Source organism: Oculina patagonica, chromosome 11 (genome assembly GCF_052425735.1).
Source record: "Oculina patagonica isolate OP01 chromosome 11, crgOcupat, whole genome shotgun sequence".
Taxonomy (NCBI): domain Eukaryota; kingdom Metazoa; phylum Cnidaria; class Anthozoa; order Scleractinia; family Oculinidae; genus Oculina; species Oculina patagonica.
Genome location: NC_135768.1, coordinates 24,326 through 44,069, shown reverse-complemented (window position 1 = coordinate 44,069; position 19,744 = coordinate 24,326). Strand labels below are relative to the sequence as shown.

The window sequence follows — 19,744 nt, the reverse complement described above, 5'->3', positions numbered from 1 at the left end:
TTTTTCCTCTCTTCGTTTGCTCTGCATCTTTGCCGGACGGATATAGGTCAATAACGATCAAAGACAATGCTCTGAATCTCCCAGCACTATTGAAGTGCTTTGAGGCAAGCGTACCAAATGTTATTACTTCGGAGGATTGGAGACTTAAAGTGAGCCATACCACCAACCAAGTAAGACCCTGGCTTCTTAGTCATAAATTATTGGAAGGCTTGGTTATACCTGCCTCTACCCCAGCCCACCCCCCTGGCCCCTGCCAACCACCAACCCTTTCCCTCACAAAAAAGTCTCCTTAAGACGAAAGGGAAGTGATAAATTTGTGCGATCATTGCTTTCTGGCCGCGAGAAAGCCTACACAAGGTTTCTATTACACACCAAACATGATTCGAAAGAGGGTGCGAGAGCTGCAATCTTGCGAGACACTGCGGTACTTTAAACCCTTATGTGCTGCCCAGTTAGGAGCTCGATTCGTGAGAAAACAACAACAAGTTTTGGTCCTTGAGTAAGGTTCGAAAAAGATGCCATGCCGGCTCTTCCTGTTGAATTCTGTGAGGCGACTTGAATTGCAAATGAAGGCGCTGACTGGGCAGCACAGACGTGTTTCATTACTTTTTTATTTAAGTGGGAAAGATTGTAGTTCCCTCCTTTTTTATGCATTTCCTGGTGATTTGAACTCGCTTGCTGTAACTGGAAACCGAAATGCTCAAACAGTTTCAGTTTACGCAGAATTAAAAACTAATATCGCTTAGGGCGGTTAGAAAAAGCGGCAGAGGTAGACGAGAGAACAGCAAACAAACCAAAGCTTTGATCTATAGAATGTATTCATCCCGAAAGAGAGCTGTTTGTACGTACTGCGAATGGGTTGTGCTATGTCATTTACTGTGACAAAAAGAACATTACAGTATGTCCCTGAAGCTAAAGTCATTCAGACTTACGTTTGAATATATAACCTACAACTACTAAAGACCTTGCCATAACCTGTTGGGCATGGGTAGAAAAGTAAAAAAAAATGCTGCATTGTACGGGGGACCACGAGCGCCGCAACAGAAATAGAGTGATTGTTTTATTAGGCGACTATTTGTGACCTGGTATTTATTTATATTCTAGGCGTCATCACGACCGTTTATTTTAAATTTTAAATTTAAATTTAAATACGAGACAAGTTTAAAGTGAAACTAAGGTGGAAACTTTCTTAATCTTCTCCTTTAAATTGGGTCTGATAGGTCTTGTCAGAACATAGTTTAACGTCTTATTTTCTACGCTACAACTGACGGCACCTGCATGTATTTTAAATATTTCCTGTGGGCAAATTTCATTAAACATTGCTTCTTTCTTTACCAAGTTTAATATCATTTTTTCTTTTCCATCAACATGAAAGCGAGGCTTCAGTAAAAATGCGCTACTTTAACGCTTTTGGCCAAGGTTTTTATCTCAACAAGTTATAAATTTTAAAAATATTGCCTTTCTTTAGTGCGAAAAGAGCAAATTGAAAGAGCAAACGGTCTACAGATGATCGAGAGCGAAAAATTTCTGTTCCTATGTAACAGAGAATGAGAATGCTGTGACACGTCACACAAAACGAAGACAAATATCATGTGATTTCTTTGCAAGCCGTGATGCTTTTCATAAAATCGACTTTCATAGAGTCCTATCAGTTATCTGGATAACATTTGTTTTCTTATCGAATAAGTTTCTATGAATAAATTGAGTGGCAATGTCAGCCTCGTTCTCATGTGAGACCTTTTTTAACCTGTACCGACTGACAAAAACATAGCTATAACTCAAAACGTATACCACAATTTGAAACCACAAACTACCTAGCGTGAAAGAGGAGGTTTTAATCTTTTGAAATCCGTTGTCAAACCTTTTCAGTACTCTTGAACTGCAATACATCATTTCTGTGCTCCTAGCTCCCGGACTAGTAAAATTGTAGTAAAGGGCTACTAGAAACAAACTACAACATTGATAGGGGGAAGGGGGGTTGAAAAAGTGGGGCAAAAGGATGATGAAATTAGTCCAAATAACAATAAAATAGGGCCTAAATTGATTATGTGTCAACACTTTTGTCAATGATTGTAGCCCCCCGGCAGCTGCTCTCGCTACTTGTGTGTCTAAGGGTATGGCTGGAGAGGTAATATTAATTCATGATTATGAACAAGTATATTGACATTTCAGCTTTCAAACCCGTTGTTCTGTAGTGAGGGTGTACTGTTTTTCAGTTTAGGTCAGATTATACATTTCATACATTAAACTTAGTTTTGAATAATTTCCTGGTTCTTGGTGATTTATTTTTGCTTGAACTTTTCCTCATGGGTGTTTATGATTTCCTGTGCTGCCACGCTTGAGTTCTGAGTTTTGGAAGGAGGTTACAGTTTTTTCTCAGAAAGTTACCCCATAACCCCCTTTTTTCCCGTATAAGCTGGTTTCCATGAATCATGGTTAAACGGGGAGTGGGTGCCGAGGGCCCGCCCGATTCTCCCATATCTTAGTGCATCTAGGTCCGTTTGGCTTTGTGCGTGGGTGAATCTGGTGAGAATATATTACTAAATTGCGTGACCAGTGCATGACCGTGACTGATCGTTATTCCAGGCACTGTACTCCAATAGGTAATTTAACACCTTTTATCTTGGTCTCGAAAAATGGCTACGTGAAACGAGAAATGACCATTTTATTTTTCGCGAAACGTGATATAGAACCCCCCCCCCCCCCTTCGCCTTTATCACCTTTTTGTCCCCCGGTAGACTGCAAGGCCGCATGGCCGCATTTGCATCATCATGGCGCGCGGCAAGCATAAATATGGTCTATCGCCTGATCATAGCCACGAATAAGTTGTTCCTGCTCTCATTGCGCTCGTGTACGTACGTGTGTGTATGTTTATGGAATGCTCAAAATGTAAATGGATCGTTTATCAGTTTCATCAGTCCTTTTTCCTTATTTACTCATACGATATTTTATTTCCTTGTTTTTCTTCAGGCCTAAAAATAAAATAAAATTTTTTGACCCGACCCGACGCCAAGCACGACTACAGGATGGAATAGCTGAATCACGGTGTCGGGTTTTCCTAGAAGCAATATCCTTCCTTAAGTGTTAAGGGAAGTTATGATAAGGAAACGAGTATTCAGCTTTAACCACCGTTTTGAAAACCTTTAAATTGCAAATTCCTCTACGATTGCAGACCAGTGTAGGCGAAGTTACTATTATAAACATCTGATTCCGCTAAACAGCTGAGAAAGAGCTTCACTCCTTTCAAGGTATAGTGAACAAGGCTCGATATGTAATTGCAGTTTGAAAATTCTAGCTGATTTATGAAAATAACGGACTTATTGTTTTCAATACAAAACAATTTTCTACCCGTTTTTTCTGCTCTTTTAGGCCTTGACTAACAAAGTCAAGATGAATTTTGTTACCATTGGTTTACTGGTATCAGTGCTCTTGCCTTTTGTCAGTGGAGAAGACATAAACAACGGACGAGTTAGTGAGAGCATTTATAAAACTAATCGGGTAAGATTGCAAGTCTTGTTTATTACCCTACTGAAAGTTTTAGAAGAATGAAAAAATTCTGGGCAGCGTAGTATAACTGAATTCACTGTGACCAGATAGTTAAGAACCGGGCAGGGCCGTAGCCGCTTTGAAGCAAACCGAGGCACTTGCCTCAGTCATTTTTCTTTCGTTTTTGTTGTTGTTGTTTTTATTTTTGAAGGGGGAAAGTAAATATCTAGGAAGATAATTAAACCATGGATTTTTTTTCTGGCTACGGCCCTGGACGGAATATGGAAATTCGGGGGCTGGATACGTTTCCTTAGAACAATTAAATTTGAAAGATGTGATTTTCTTTAGAGCAATTTTTACAAGGAATTTCGATCTACAACACGATTATTTCATTGGCTCCTGATGTTCAAGTTTCTTTCACGCTTTCTCGTGCCTTTATTTTGAAATCGTTCTAAATTTCTTTAAATTCGGCTGCGTAAATAGAGGATAATATAATACATGGTTGTGCTGAGATATGAAATTTCTCTTCGAGTGTTCAAATCGATTTTGAACACGAGAAGGGAAATTTCATATCTCCAAGCAACTATGTATTATTTTGTTTATTTTATAAACCTACTATTAACGAGGTTTTGGACGATGTACCGAAGATTTCCGACCGTTTTCCGAAGATTTTCAAAATGTTGTCCGAAGGTCGTACGAATGTTTCCGAACATTTTCCGGACTTTTCCGAAAATTTCCAAAGATTTCGAAGATTACCGAGGAAGATCCGAAGATGTTTCGACTTGATATCGATAAAGTTTGACTCATTTAGCATTGAAACATAGCAAACTCGTCAGCAAATGTGTCAAAATCGATATCTTCACATGTGAAAGATATATCTTTTTCAGTGTAAAGATATGATTTTTCTCAGCGAGAGAAATACTGGTATTCACTCTAGTTCATAAAATGTTTCAAATTTCAAGAACCCAAATTTAAACTTTGTTGCATATATGTTAGTGATAACAATAATGATGACGACGGTGGTAGCAACTACAATCATTATAGTGAAGATTACTGTAGTAGATAAAATATGAGCGGGGAATCTGTATGGGCGTTTACACTTTGGTTTTATCATCAGGTAAAAAGAAATAGTCAAGAAGCAGGGACCCCCCGTGACTGGCAGTGGTATTTGGTAAGTACATGCACCACAATGTTTAGTTAACGCATAACATTCAGTCAGTCAAAGTCAGTCTAGACTCAAAACCCTTCAGTCTTGCGTTAATTTTTGAGGACAAGAGTTCAAAACAAGGGGCACCATAATACCCTCCAATAAATGAAGACATAGCAGCGTGCCATTCTCGCTAATTCCCGGGATCTATCGTGTATTTGTAATGTCAGTGGCCGACACGTACTTAATTTAGTATCTTTTCAGGAAAATTTAAAATATCTTTTCAAAGCCAGGGAATTTTAAACAGCAGGTTTTGATCATAATAAGTGTTGTTGATAACACAGAAACGATTAAAAGAAATTTGTGTCCACGGTGCTGTGTTTAATGACTTTTAACCAACTACAGCGAGTAATATATCTTAATCATTTCAAACGAGAAACAAAGTAGTTTAGTTTATTTAGAGAGTGAGCAATTTTGAAAGAAATACTTGGCTTCACACTAGAGCTTAAAGTATAGTCTAAGTGCACTTTGAACCTACTTTGAGTGTGAAGGGGTAAAACGTACTTACTTGAACTTTTCTTGGTGACCATGGAAACTTTCGTAGTTCAAAGAAGCCGAAGTACGCCGCCAAGTATGGTCTACACTACACTTGAGAACGAATTTGACCAATAGGAAATGGAAGCCAACTGAAAGCGCGCGCGTGCAGCGTTGTCACGATTCTGAAAAACAACTTGCCAGCTGAAATCAGTAGAAATTCAAAATGGACGGCTGGTGCTCGGAGGAGCAAGAGTCTTTTATGTAAGTTTACAAAGAAAGGAAAGAAAAGTCGATGCGTATGGTTAAACTTATAATAAACTAATAATCCTATTTTAACTTCCTTTTTTTCCACCACGAAAAAATAACCACGATTAAGTGTACTTGTTCGGGGATGGAAGAGGAATAATGAATAATGAATAACGGGCTAAAACAGAAAATGAATAAGGAATATTTCAGGTTCAATGCTTGGAATAATGAATAAGTCATTTCCAGTAAAGGAATAATGAATAGTGGTTATTCACCGTGCTCAAACATTATCTTTTATCTTCGGGCCAAAGAGCGGGGTGGGACACTCAAAATAATTAATTGTATGATGGGCATCTAAAATAGTGCAACACTTCTACCAGAATGCCTAAAATAGCGTTTCTGGGGTTCAAAAAATAAAAATTTTCTCGGGGGAGCATGCCCCCGGACCCCCCTACTTTGTTATGCATCAAGAAGCATCAAGTCCATCCCACTAACTATCTGGTTGCAAACAGTTAAAGCGGACCCACAGTTATTGACACTGTGACAATCACGTCCCATCAATACACTACAGTATTTTTGTTATCACTTTAAACTGCAATTTTGTCTGAAATTCGAAATTTAGCTTGATACGTTGTCATTTTTTTGGGGGGAGGGGGGTCATATATATAAAAAAAATAGGATTTACGAAGGGGGACAGGCTAAAAATATCTGATAACGAAGGAGGGCTAACGCATTTTTCAGGCACTGTCGATCAAATTCCACCCCCATCCCATACAAAATGAAGGTTTACTTTATTTAGGCAATAGGGAATAATGAATAACAAGAAATTTCTAAAAATAAATAATGAATAAGTCGTGAAAAATGTGAAGGAATAATGAATAAGTCACTTCCAATAATTCCTCTTCCACCCCCGATACTTGTTGCGGCGCGAAGAAGTGGCCAGGTTGAAACAGTGGCTGCACGTGTGGCTGGTTTTGAAGAACCGCATTTCGTGGTAGAAAATTTCACAAGCGTGCAATCGTGTTTATGATAATTATGCGTGACTGATTTTACCCCGCGAAAGATGATTGACAGCTTGTACCTCAGTAATATACTTAGTCATCAAGTGTGAAGCCAGATTTTGTAAAATACGACTTTAGATTTTTAAGTGCACTTGATTCAAGTGCTAACTTGAAACTAACTTAGCTTCTAGTGTGAAGCCAAGTAATATTTCAACTTGTAGCTGATTATTAAATGGCCATTTTTATGCACAGAAAGACACGCCAGTTTCAATGAATGTGAAGTCCGCGTGGCAAGCCGGTTATACAGGCAAAGGTGTTCTTGTTGCTGTGGTGGACGATGGAGTTAACATGAATCATCCTGACTTGCAACCAAACTTCGTAAGTCCTTCTATTGATCACCATGTCGCGTGCTACCCGTTGGCGAATATCCCTGAGTTTAACGGTAATCGTATAATCTGAGAACTTAGGGTCAATGGCTAGGGCGTATACATACACAGCTACGTGAACCAGTATCATTGCGTTACAATGTTTTTAACTTAAACGCGAGGTCTTGCGCAATTTTTTTATTAGGGTCAAAAATTCGTCCTTAACTATTTATATTCCTGGGTTAGAGAACAAGAACACTGGCTGAGATCGAGCTCTGTCCTCCAACGCGCAGACCATTAGAACACCGTACCTAAATAAAATAAAATTAAAAAAACACCGTGCCTTCCTGTTGATGGCCGCCATTACTTGAATTTCTTGTCCGGGGGATACTCCCCATAGTGGATATTATGAGGCGAGGCCCGCCAAAAAGGGGTACCTTTAGGTATATGAAAGAGGTACCTTTTCTGTCAAAAATGGTATACGAAAGGGTAAAGGTTTGGACCGCGGGTGGAGCCTCGCTCTATAAAAAATGTTCATGTTCCCCAGGGTTTCTTGTCCAGTTCTTAAACGGTTAATGATATAACCGACGGCATTGTAAAGTAAAGTATTACGAAATCTGTTGGAATTCGAAATTGGTTAATTTCTTTTTTTGCAAAACTGTGATTTTGTAAATTAGTATTGTAAGGAGTGCAAGTTTAAGTATTCTTGTTGCAATAAAAAAAAAACTGTGATTTTTTTTTTCAACAGAACGTAGATGCAAGTTATGACGTTTTAAAGAACCGACCGATAAGTAGATCTTATAGCCCTGGAAGGTATGTAATGTTTTTTATTAAACTCTATATTTATGAGTGTATCGACAAGGCGCTGAGTTGACCTTCACCGGTAGAAAACAGGAGATTCCTTGAAGTTGAGAAGTCTCTGACTGCCATCCTTTGTAGCATGTTCCAAAACAATTAGACTACTTTCCCTTGTTTCCTGTGAGCGATAGTTAACTCGACTGTCCCTCCGTGACTATTGGCTCACGAAAACTTGGGCTCGTGGAGGTCTACTTGTTTAAAGAAAATATTATTTATTTATTTATTTATTTATTTGCTTTTAAAAGAAGCCAAAGTTGCCAAAGAGTGCTAATGCGGGAAATTGCATCTGAGACTTAAAATTAATAATAATTTAAGGAATTATGAGAACCTTTTTCATATCAGTGATTAGGTCGACATTTTCATTTTATTTCTTTCTAACATGCACAGCGTTGATCTGTATATAGGACAACTGCTGATTTTATTTTTTTAGTGAAATTATTTTTATTTTTAATTAAATTATTTTCTTCAAATTATTTTTCTTTTTGTTATATAAATCAGATTTCTAGGAATACTGAAATCAAATTGTTGCTTTATTATTGTTGGCTATCAGCATAATAATCTAGTTGTTATCCTCTCAAATTTGATTGTTGTCTGATTTAAGGTCACCTTAATCCATTCTTTTTTCAAACAAAATTATTTTTTCTTAGTCATGGAACAAACTGTGCTGGGATTATTGCTGGAGGAAATAACAGCAACTGTGGCGTTGGAATCGCATTTGGTGCACAAATAGCAGGTAAGTAAATCAAATTCTGTAATTCATTCACATCGTTAGAGCAGTTTTCACTTGAGTGTCGAAAGTAAATTGCGTTTGCTTTGGTTTTGCATTACTACGCTCAGTGATTGGCTTAAAAATCTCGCGCCACTTTCTCAGCCAATCAGGAGTAAAACCAAAACCAATCGTGACTCGCTCGCGCACATTTTCCCGCGCTTCGTGCTGGCTACATGTATTTGCCTCGAGTTTTGATTGGTTCACTGGATTGTCTGTGTCCTTTGTGATTGGCCAGAGTAATTACTTTGGTTTTGGTTTTACGACACTCAATTGAAAACTGGTCTATAACACCAATAATTTATCCTTACTGAATATTTTACGGAGAAACAGGAACTAATTTGTTATAACGTAGAGAACAAAGTTACCCGCAAAGTTACCGTTATTCAGGTGATCTTTGGCAATCTCTCGGGGAAAAAAAGGGTCGAATGGTCTTTGCGAGCATTTGCGAGCATGCGAGGAGAGCGTTTTTCTTTGCGAGCACGAGCATTGGAAAAAAATAGCCTTGCGAGCAACGAGCACTTTTCTAAAACCTTCTTCAATTAAAATCGAGCATGGGAGCATTCGTAAAAATATGCGACCACGAGCAAACGAGCACCCACTAAAATTTTGCGAGCATTCCGAGCAGAAGCCTAATTTTGCGAGCACTGCAAAATTTTAAGGGACCATAAAAAACATCTTTATCGAGGAGACATAAAAAACTCAGATCTCTTTGAGTGCACGAATTTTAAAGAAACTTCAAAACGTAGAAGCGATACTGCACGAAACGTAAACTAATAGATATCTTGTTATTTTTAGGTATTCGACTGTTTGACGAGAACTCTGAATTAAATGACGAATCGAACGCTAGAGCATTGAGCTACAAAACCCAATTAATTGACATATACTCCAACAGCTGGGGGCCTGGGGACATGGGCGTGCAAGTGGAGGGACCAGGTCCTCGATTAACAGAGGCTCTTAAAAGGGGAACACGAATGGTAAGTGTTTTGAGCCCTGCTATTAAAATTTTGCTGGGGTATAAGATTCTAGGCCCGGATGCATAAACTCGACTTTCTGCTACGTACAGCAAGGGCTGGATGCTTACTAGTACCGGTTGCTGTTTTTTTTAGCAACTTTCGAGCAACTTTTATTATCAGAAGCAACTTTTGTGGATTTTTGCAGCAACTTGTTAGCAACTTTTTGAGAAATTACGTGCAACTTTTTTGGGAAATCTCGAGCAACTTGTGGAAAGCCCTAGCCCGTGGTTCTATCTTTTAAGCAGTTTGTGCAAACGCTGCTTCTAATCAAGAAAAATTCTCTAAATATATGCTAATTTCCCTTTGAGGGTTAGATTTTCTAAGCAGTTTTTCTGCAATTTTGCAGGAAAAGAAGTACCTAAATAACTCATTAAGGGGAAAATTTGTTATATAACAAGGTTTTCTTTAACTGAGAAAAATCGTAGAGATATCGATGACGTCATGTTTCCTGACGAGTTTTGTAAGGACGTTTTAATGCAGAGCCGAAAGTTGGAACGTCTTCAGATGTTCCTCGAAAATCTTCGGCTAACTTTGTAAATCTTCGGAAACGTTCATATGGCCTTTGAACAACACTCGGATAGTCTTCGGAGATCTTCGGTCTGAAAAATTGCTCAAAATGCAACAAGTTGCTCGAGAGGAAAAAAGTTGCTCGAAGGGGAATCGAAAAAGTTGCTCGAAATATGAAAAGTTGCCAAAAAGTTGCCGAGCAACTTGTGGAAAGCCCTAGCCCATGCCCAAGCCCATGTAATGTTAAATTTAATTAGTATTTCAAATAATCTTTACATAATTAGAAATAATTAATTTAGAAATATAATAGTTTATTAGTATTTAGTATAATAGTTACACGACCCCACAAGCATTATGCTTTAAACCCTATCGTGTGTAAATCAAAACTGGGTAGCTCTTTAATCTTAAATCTTACAGTACTTAAATCTTACTTTTTCTTTGTTAATACTAATAAAGATACTCTCACTAATGTCACAGTTCCACCTTCACCCATATATCGTGGTTTTCTTTTAAATGATTCTGGTGGATTGTCTGCTTTGCAATAATAATCTGTTTTGAAAGCAACATGAAGCAATCCGATTATATTTGTACGAGATGATAAATGAAATCAATATCAATATTATTTAATGGAATGTTATGTAATACAGGGCCGCCGTGGCAAAGGATCCATCTTTGTCTTCGCTGCAGGAAATGGTGGACTGTCGGGTGACAGCTGCGCGTTCAGCGGTTACGTAAATAGCATTTACACAATCGCCATCTCTGGAGTGAATTGGGATGGCGCGGTACCAGTCTATGCTGAGAAGTGCGCCGCCATCATGGCCGTGACGTATGGACATGTACAGGACATATTTACACCTGGAAATGTCAAAGCTCCTATGGTTAGTTATATGCAACAATAAAAGGGAGCCAAAGTGACAAGTTTTAGGACCTGGAGGGGGCTTCTCCAAAAATTTCGTGAGCTGTTCCACCCGGTCACAAAAACCCTATTTTAGACCTAAATTATGGAATCCCCATGCTTAATCTCAGATCTATCGCTTATCATCAGACCTTTTAGACCTTTATGTAATGAACTATATCATGTATTTGAACTGCGGGTGAAAGATGTAACAAATGGAATATCATCGCAGTTAGGTATGCAACTTAAGCAGTTGCGAAAATAAAGCCTGAAAAAAATTCAGGCTTTATTTTCGCAACTGCTTAAGTTGCACACCTAATTGCGATAATATTCTATTTGTTATATAGTTCATGTAATATATAAATAGAACCGCTTTAGCAAGTGCAGCAACTCTTTTCGGGTTATTTCTCTGTCTTATTATTTTCGTTTTAAGTTAACAGTAACAAAAAATAGTTTATACTATTACTGAAAAGCATTGCCACCCTTTGAAGGTTCAAGTTTAACACGTTATATATGTTGTTCATTTAATGTACAGATAACTACAGAAGGTGACAAGAGTTGCACAGAGGACTTCTCGGGCACTTCCGGCACTACCGCTATGGCTTCTGGGATCATTGCTTTGGCACTTGAAGCAAAGTAAGAGCAGTTTGAAGAGAACGATATTACCGGACCGCAAACATCCCTTTAAGAGAGAACAACAAATTTTAACAGATAGGCTATATACATGAGACCTGGTCAAAGGGAAAGGATCTTACTTTAACACCCAATCACCTGCTTTCACATGGATAATTACACAAAAAGCGCACGGAAAGTTTAACTAACACTGCACGAAAAAACGGATTTACAACTATAGCAAAATCGTAGCAAATATGAAGTAAATACCATATTTGAACGACACTGCTCAAATTTGCTCAGATACAAATATCAATATTGCATTATATTTGCACACAAGGCAAAGATGGTAAATACCGCATTTACTCAATGTTTTCATACCGGTAGCAAATGTAAAGATAAATTGTACATTTGCGACAGCTTTTCTGTTGTAGTAAAGGTGAGGTAAATAGTTAAATTTGCTAGACGAGAAGATGGATTTACACGTGTAGCAAATATGTTGCAAAATATTACATTTGCTTAGCTTTGATCATATTTGCTCGCAAGTCAAACTTTGTGTTTGCTGTAATATTGCAAGTAAAGCAAAGATCTAGTAAATATCGTCTTTGCTCCGCATTTACATTGATAGCAAATACTTACAAAAGTGATGTTTACTTCGCTTTGATGATATTTGGACATGAAATAAACTTGATGTTTGCACACATTTACTATAGCGTGACAAATACGAACAAAAATCAATTTTACTTTCGCAGTAAATAGCAGGCAAATATATAAATTTGCCTCATGAAAGGAAGGATTTGCACTGATGGAAATACCATATTTGCTTTCGTTTGGTTATGTTTGCTATATAGTCAAATGTCATATTTGGCCAGTATTTGCAAGAAAAGAAGGGAGGGCAAAATAGTAAATTTGCCTAGTCTTTACATGCTCTTTACAAAAAGAAGTGCCAGTGAACATTCACTGATCATGAAAGCCTTTGTTTGAACAAGCATTTAAAACGTTGTGCCAAACAATCAAACTTCCCCTCTCCCCAATTACTTGTATAATGAAAAATGAAAATGGAAAACAGAGAAGGAATAAAATAAACAAAACAAAATGCATGCACACATTTCAAGCTCTATGTAATTATTTATTTTAACAATGTCACATGGCACCATGGAATCAAAAGAAATATTATAAATATCTTGAAATAGAAGTAAAAGAAAAAAAAAACAGCTAAGTACTTTGAAACAGTCTTAAAAAGGGCATATAAAATGCTTTCTATTTCTTTACCGGTCATCACTAACTTAAAATCAATAACTATTCTCACATGGTAAGCAGCTTAAAACTTTTTTAGAACAGTAAGCATGAGAATGCCTACCATACTTAATGTTCTTGATTGACTGTTCGTAACTGTTAAATGAATAAAATATTAAACTTGTACATGCCGGTAAGTATCTTTAAATCTTGTCAGAAGGCAAACAGCTAAACATTTTAAAACAATAAGTATAAAACTCCCCCAAACATCTACATAAGAAATATTATAATTATGATCAGTTAACTGTTTTAGTGCATGTATGTGAACATTTGGTTAACATAAATCAGCCATTGTCACAGACAGTTCAATGCACATTTGAAAGATGAATGATAGCATGAAACGCCTAATTTACAGTAGCTTGTTCACAAAAATGAGGTTTTTGCATAAAAAAAGACAACTAAACATTAAAAAAAAGAAAGCACTCAATCAAGTACAATGTACATGCAGCTTTCAGGAAAACAGTACTGTAATAATCACCACTCAATAGTTGAAATTTCCATTTCAAACAATTAAAGTTCTCAAAAAGTTTAAAACAAAATAGTATGAGATTTTAGTTTTTTTTTCCTTTAAGCTTTAGAAATGCAGTGATGCACCCCATTATTAAACAAAAGGAGGGCAGAAGGTACCAGTTATGCTAGGGCAAAGGAATGCCATCAGGTGCAAAGGAGCTCAAGATTACATGTTGATGTCTTTTTGCAGTCCTTCTACAATGTATGTGCTGCCTTTCAGTAAATGGTGTGCATACATGTAACCTGCATTAAAGCAGGACTGCGCCACTGAAGTGTGCAGGTGCTAAAGAATTTCTTTTCTAAGCCTGGGCTTTCACAGCCATCTCTGTTTCCACTCTCCTCTTCTATCTCTGACATGGAATACTTAGACAACATACATGTAAAGTCCACAGTCACGAATTTCTGGAAGTGATCTTTTTCCTTTACTGTTAGGATGTGGACTGCTCTACTGCAAGCTTTTACTCTCTGCCTCTTTTTCTGTGTAAGAAAAATATATTTAAGAAAATTATTTATCAATGATAACTCTTGAGTCACAAATTGACAATAAAATGTGGGTTTAAAAGAATACCAATCTAAAGACCACTCTTTCTTAAAGTCTTTAAACAGAAAGGCCTAAGAATCTATTTAGAGACAGTAAACAGTGAGAGCTATGCAAAATGCATGAATCATTGTACATGTATGTATTTTGAATGTGAATGCACACAAAATATCATGCGCATAACAGTTGTAGCAGCTAGAATTAGAACAACTACAATGTGTTTTTTTTAAATAATGTAACCAAAATACACAGTCTTTAATCTTCTTGTTTTTCTTCTTGCGCTTTCATGTAGGAACCTTCTGCTTGCATCCATAGCTAAATAGACTCTGAATATTTAAATTACATTTTGTATTCACATACACTAATTGCATTTAATTGTACAAAATTCTAGAACACTGTTGAATTGTAAAAAAAAATTACCATATTTAGACGGCTTCGGACCCTCTGCTCCTTCGAGAGATGTTGACTGCATTTCTTGAGTTAATGACACTTTGCCTTTACTTTGTCTGAAATTGGACACCCATAGCAGCTACAAAATAATAATAATCCAAAAAAATCAGTTTGTTCAAACATGGCAAAGAGACATATTCTTAGATTTAATCAACACTAAACTATTCAAAAGATGTATTCATGAGTGTTTGAAATAAACTATTCCAAACAAAAATTAGAAGGAGAAAGACTTGGGGTAAAGTTACAGTAAAACTACATGTATAATCTGCACCTTTTTGCACAATATTTATGTCAAAAATTAAATAGCAGGTGTGGGTTATCTACTGAGACATCTGTGGTTGGAGTTCTCAAGAGCTCACTTAATGTTCATAAAACTTCTAGGATGTCACAGAATAAACACCACAAACTGTTGTTTCAGATTTCAAATTTATCAATGAGATCAGTAACCATGCATACTCAACAAAGGCAATTAAAATTATACTGATGAGATTAAATTTTTTAAACCAAAGAAAAATTCAGACTAGGTTCTGCAACTATACTTCTAACAAAACAGTTGATAGAGTACATTAATTTTGTGAGAAAGAAGAAAAAAGAGGGTTTACTTTTTATGGTGCCAACTGGCATTTCACGGTCGGTACTTTGTACACCAGCTTAAATTTGCAAGTAAACAATCTTGTTGTCAGGTTCATTGAATCTAGGAGAATAAATATAACTGATTATTATATAAGCATTTGTGCCTGCCCAAGCAAAAAAGCGATATTCTTTGAATTGGAAAAGGAAATGTTGGTTAAATGGCCTTTCAGCTTGAGAATATTATTTAACTTACAAGTGACCAAAGAAACCCTTTTTCTCTCCTCTGAAAAACCTCAGTAGTCAATTTGTGGTTCCAGAAAATACATTGTATCCGTACCCTTTCCACTAAGGGATCTTTCATATGACTCCCCTCCTATCTAAAAAATTAAATTTAGCTTCATACATTGCTTTATATGTTTGGATCTTTGAGATCCTCTCCTTCCCTTAAATTTCCAACCTCTCTGTGGGGAAGTATTAATATTTTCTGGAGCTTACAAACTTGGTAAAACATTTGATTACAACTTCACATATACTGTAACAAAATTCTAAGATCTGATTAGTATTTATGGCGAGCCCTGTTTATTCGCCAAATTGGGGCGTGTGCAGCTTAAAATGCCCAATAGCACATTTGCATGTTGCCGTCATTTGACTACTATTATTTAAATTTTGAATCCCCAGTGGGTTTGAATTTAAAACAAATTGCTCTAATTAAAATGATAAAATAGCTGATAGTTTTAAGAGATCGAGGATAAATGTAATACCAAGTAAATGCATTGTGTCTAAAATACGGGCAACAAATGCAAGGAATGGTTGGTGTAATAAAAATATTTCGATATAATTCTATTTCATCTTCAGACTAAGGTGACAAACAGGTAGCTTAGATTTTACTGAAGGATGGTACATTTGCACATGAAAATAAAAAACAAAGATGGAACTGTAAAAAAATGGCATAGTTCCCTGCTTGCTTTTAGACCGTTGTTCAAAGATGGTGCTGTGAACGCTTGATATGGTAGGCTTCTTTGCAAAGTAATAGATTCCAATTGTCATCGCTGTTTATTATCTTTGTGTTTGCATGCCTGATTTGGGGAAGAAATTATCTGTTCCGTGCATTAGCAGGTGGGTTGTTTCTATTGATAAAAATGTCCAGTAGATTGTATTAAGTATCTTTGTTTTGTATTTTCATGTGCATATATTAAATGCAATGTACCAACCTTCAGTATTTAAATCTAAGCTGTTTGTCACCTTAGTCTGAAGATGAAAATAGAATTATATTGGAATATTACACCAACGATTCCTAGCTTGCATTTGTTGCCTGTATTATAGACACAATGCATTTACTCGGTATAACATTTATCCTATACTATTTTGTAAGTACACTATAGGACTTTGTGTCATCCATTTCTATCTGTAAACACTCAAGAGAATAGCAAATCAGTCTCCTGCTCCATAGTTATCTGCGTTTTTCAATCACATGTGAATGATTTTAGACCAAATATCACAAATTGAACTATTAAAACTCAGCCCTATTACCAGGATGAATTTATATAAGACAAACAACCAAGTAGCAAAGATAAAAGCTCTATTTCAGAGGAATGTTAGTATGTTTGGTAGGCAGTTTGATCCTCGCAGTCTTACTTACCGTTGTATGCCTCGATAACACCAAATACCGGTGTGGATGACGCTGTGGGCGATGAACGTTCCTGGTTTAAACTGTCAGTGAAAGATGGGCTGTTGTTCGAGGACGTTTTGCTCACTGTCTACATGTATGTGGCGGTTGGTCCGTTCGCGCTGGAAGATGATGGCTGCGTTTGGGATCGCGAAGCTCGAGGTGTACTTGTGGATTACTGTTTGCATCCCTCATGTTCAGAGTCCCGTTTACTCTTTGCCTGTTTGGTTTGGTGATTTTGTTGCCATAATATTAAGAATGAACTAACAGAAAAAAAGGCGACAAACTGTAGGAAAATGTTGAGGAAAATGGCGCTCCGAGGTTTGAATGGGTAAATACTCACCACGTGACAGCCATTGACATTTTTATTGGCTAAAACAACATAATGACGTCGAAATACGGGAGAACCTGGTGACGAATTGGTACATCTCGTGTTCAATAAATAAAGTAGCCAATTAGCGTAAAGCCTTACCACTGACACGATTTTTGCCGGGAAGAAGCGGGAATTTTTAACGCGAATGAACGCGAATGTCGGCCTCCAGCTAATCGAGAATGAACGTGAATCTTTTTGGAGAAAGAATACACCAGAGGAAAAAGCGAGGATGTAGGACGAAAGAAGAAAACGAAAGAGAAAGGCGAGGTCTTAGAAAAAGAAGAAAACGGGAAAAAGATTGTGCTTGCACTTGAGGATGATCAAGCGACGACCACGGAAGATTTGACAGCACGATTGCTCTATGTTGTGAGAAAGTGCTAAGCAAAATGGCTGACTTTACATCGTCGTGAACAGGCAAGTCTTAAAGAAATCATCTAAATCTTTCTTATAACACCTTTTTGTACAATCTCTTCAAAGTATTGATATCATGGTACACCAGTTGCAAAAGCTGATAACAATTGGATCATTATTGACTTACGGTAATACCGCTGGCTATTTTGAACAAAATCGACCTACAATCTTAAAGCTTAGGGCTGGTTCACATGAAAGGCAGGTGCCCCGGCTAACCACGCTACCCGGCTAACCCAGCTACCCTGGCGAGCCAACTTTTTATACGTTTCTCACAGTCGGATCCAGGTGAGGGGTTAAGGGGGTTGCAACCCCCCCCCCCCCCCCTTTGCACAGCATTTTTTAATTTCTTCGAAACTTCATAAAAATAATAGAATAAAATTGTTTTATTCGTAGTTGTTTCACAATTGCCGGACTGATTGTCAAGTTAGGAAAAGATAATGTAAAATTTGCGAGTGTTCAATAAGAGCAATACTCTCTAAAGAGCACTTCTCAGATCTCACTTTTAATGGCTATACATTACTCTGAGAGATTCAAGGTAGACAAGATATGCGAGGGCTTTGTAACAGCTCATACAAGAAGACTCGTTCATGCTACATTGTTCAATATACGAGACGAGGCATGAAGAAAAACGACAAATAACTATTGTTGTTACTTCTGTCCCTTTTAATCATGCATAAAAAATATTAGGGTATACAACCCCCCCCCCCCCCTTTCAGGAATTCCTGGATCCGCCCCTGTTTCTTTTGAAACCACATTGAAGCGTTAACATACTAGGCGGGAAACCCACCTTGTCCTGCGCACTCGGTCTTTTTACCGGGGCACCCTTCTAGGTAGGATAGCTTTTGCCATGTAAATTGCCTGGGCTATCCTGGCTTGCCGGGATAAGTTTTTGCATGTGTTCTTAATTTAAATTTGAAGTTAATGGCATAAAATGTATAAATTCTGGATCAAAACAGTGCTATTTAACCAAAATTAGATCAAATTAGTTTTATCTGTTGACTGGAAAATATTTATTTGAGCAACAACTTATTTAATAATTTGAAATTTTCTTAGGAATGATTATCCTTATTCACGAAACAACAAATTTAATTTCACTTTGGTGGCCAAAGACTGTTGAATTTTGATTGAGTTCCTCCAAAAATAGACGCAGTAAATTTTTAAGAGCTTGCGCATCAAAGTATAATAGGTTTAAAGATGGCTAGCCTTAATTATTCAGTAAAAGTCATAATTTTCTTCAATCATTTGCATCTACATGTACCCGGTACATGGTTTTCCCAGGCAGTAACACACTTCAATGACACTGTTCTCAACTCGGGTAGAAGGGCTGTGAATTCTGCATGTTAAGGCGGGCTATGTTCATCCCTTCTAGCCGGGTAACTCGGTTAGCTGGGGCACCCTCCATGTAAACAGACCCTAAGTCTTAATGCTGGAGTCAATGTAACCTCCCCCCCCCTTACCCTCCCCCTCCCTCACCTCGGTTCAAGGTGGGGATTAGTCAGGAACTGAAAAGATTTAAGGGAAATTGCACCCCCAAAGGGGTGGAGGATTGGGTAATATTTAACAATTATTGGACTAGGTTTAGCAAAATATTGTGTGTCAGTGGCAAGCAGATCGGTTATTTTGTCGAAGCTGAATTCTGAGGCAAATACATGAAATTGATCTGCCGGACACTGACAGATCACAATATTTTGCGGAAACCAAGTTTAATAATTGTTTTCTGATTTGATCAGTAAATTAGTTTCGCTCATGGGAACCGCTTGCTTTTTGACAGACTAAAACCTAACTGCACCTTCGATAATACAAGCTGTTGTTATGAAATGTAAAATTCTGTTTGTTTATATAGACTGTTCACAGCCCTCTATTTTTGTGTTTTTGATTATAAGTATAAATTCACTGCTCACTACATGTAGTTCATTGTTCATTGTCTGGGGCTTCATGTGCCCCAAAGAGTGAATTTACATCACTCATATGCTCTCTTTGCATTGGTTTGCTTAACTAATAACTTTGAAAAAATCCTTTTAAGAGGGTAGCAAAGGGTTTATGTGTGACACATGATAAGGGGAAAAATAGACCATGATGCTTGAAAATAGCGAGAAAAAATACTGTGACACAATTGAAAATGGAGAGAAAACCCTCCCCACAGAAGGCTGTTTGGGTTAAATCCCCCCCCCCCCCACTCTTCTGGAAATTCCACATAATTTCCATATGTTCCTTCAAATAATAATTTGGCTTTTGAGCCCCCCTTCCTCCCTGAGAATTTTCAATGACTATGGATATTTTCTGGAACTGTACAATCCAAGATCTCAGGCTAGGGAAGCCCCATATGGTGGGAGCATTTGAGGACTTTGGTAGGCAGACAGCTTCCTCTTAGACTGGGGAATTTGTTAATAATTTCTTTGAAATTAATCCCAATACTTGTGGACAAGATTGTAGCCCGTGAACAGGCTCCTTGGGTGTGTGAAAATAAAACTGGTTAGCAAAACTAACTCAC

The 19,744-nt window shown here is 37.4% G+C and overlaps 1 protein-coding gene and 1 long non-coding RNA gene across 2 annotated transcripts in view; one reads left to right on the top strand and one right to left on the bottom strand.

The window, feature by feature from the left end:
- Positions 1–3,388: 3,388 nt before the first annotated feature.
- LOC144630943 (uncharacterized) overlaps positions 3,389–19,744 on the top strand; it is a gene marked incomplete at its 3' end in the record, with an annotated part of 40,677 nt that continues 24,321 nt past the window's right edge. Inside the window, exons 1-8 of the mRNA XM_078489299.1 lie at positions 3,389–3,498; positions 4,604–4,657; positions 6,670–6,795; positions 7,531–7,595; positions 8,288–8,373; positions 9,205–9,383; positions 10,577–10,807; positions 11,360–11,460. Of these exons, the coding sequence (XP_078345425.1) occupies positions 3,391–3,498; positions 4,604–4,657; positions 6,670–6,795; positions 7,531–7,595; positions 8,288–8,373; positions 9,205–9,383; positions 10,577–10,807; positions 11,360–11,460 (950 nt within the window). The remainder of the gene's footprint in view (positions 3,499–4,603; positions 4,658–6,669; positions 6,796–7,530; positions 7,596–8,287; positions 8,374–9,204; positions 9,384–10,576; positions 10,808–11,359; positions 11,461–19,744) is intronic.
- On the bottom strand, positions 13,103–16,762 carry LOC144630287 (uncharacterized). Its single transcript, XR_013566499.1, has 4 exons — positions 16,443–16,762; positions 14,833–14,924; positions 14,201–14,309; positions 13,103–13,719 (listed from the first exon to the last, which is right to left on the bottom strand). It is a non-coding gene; the product is annotated as an uncharacterized LOC144630287 (long non-coding RNA).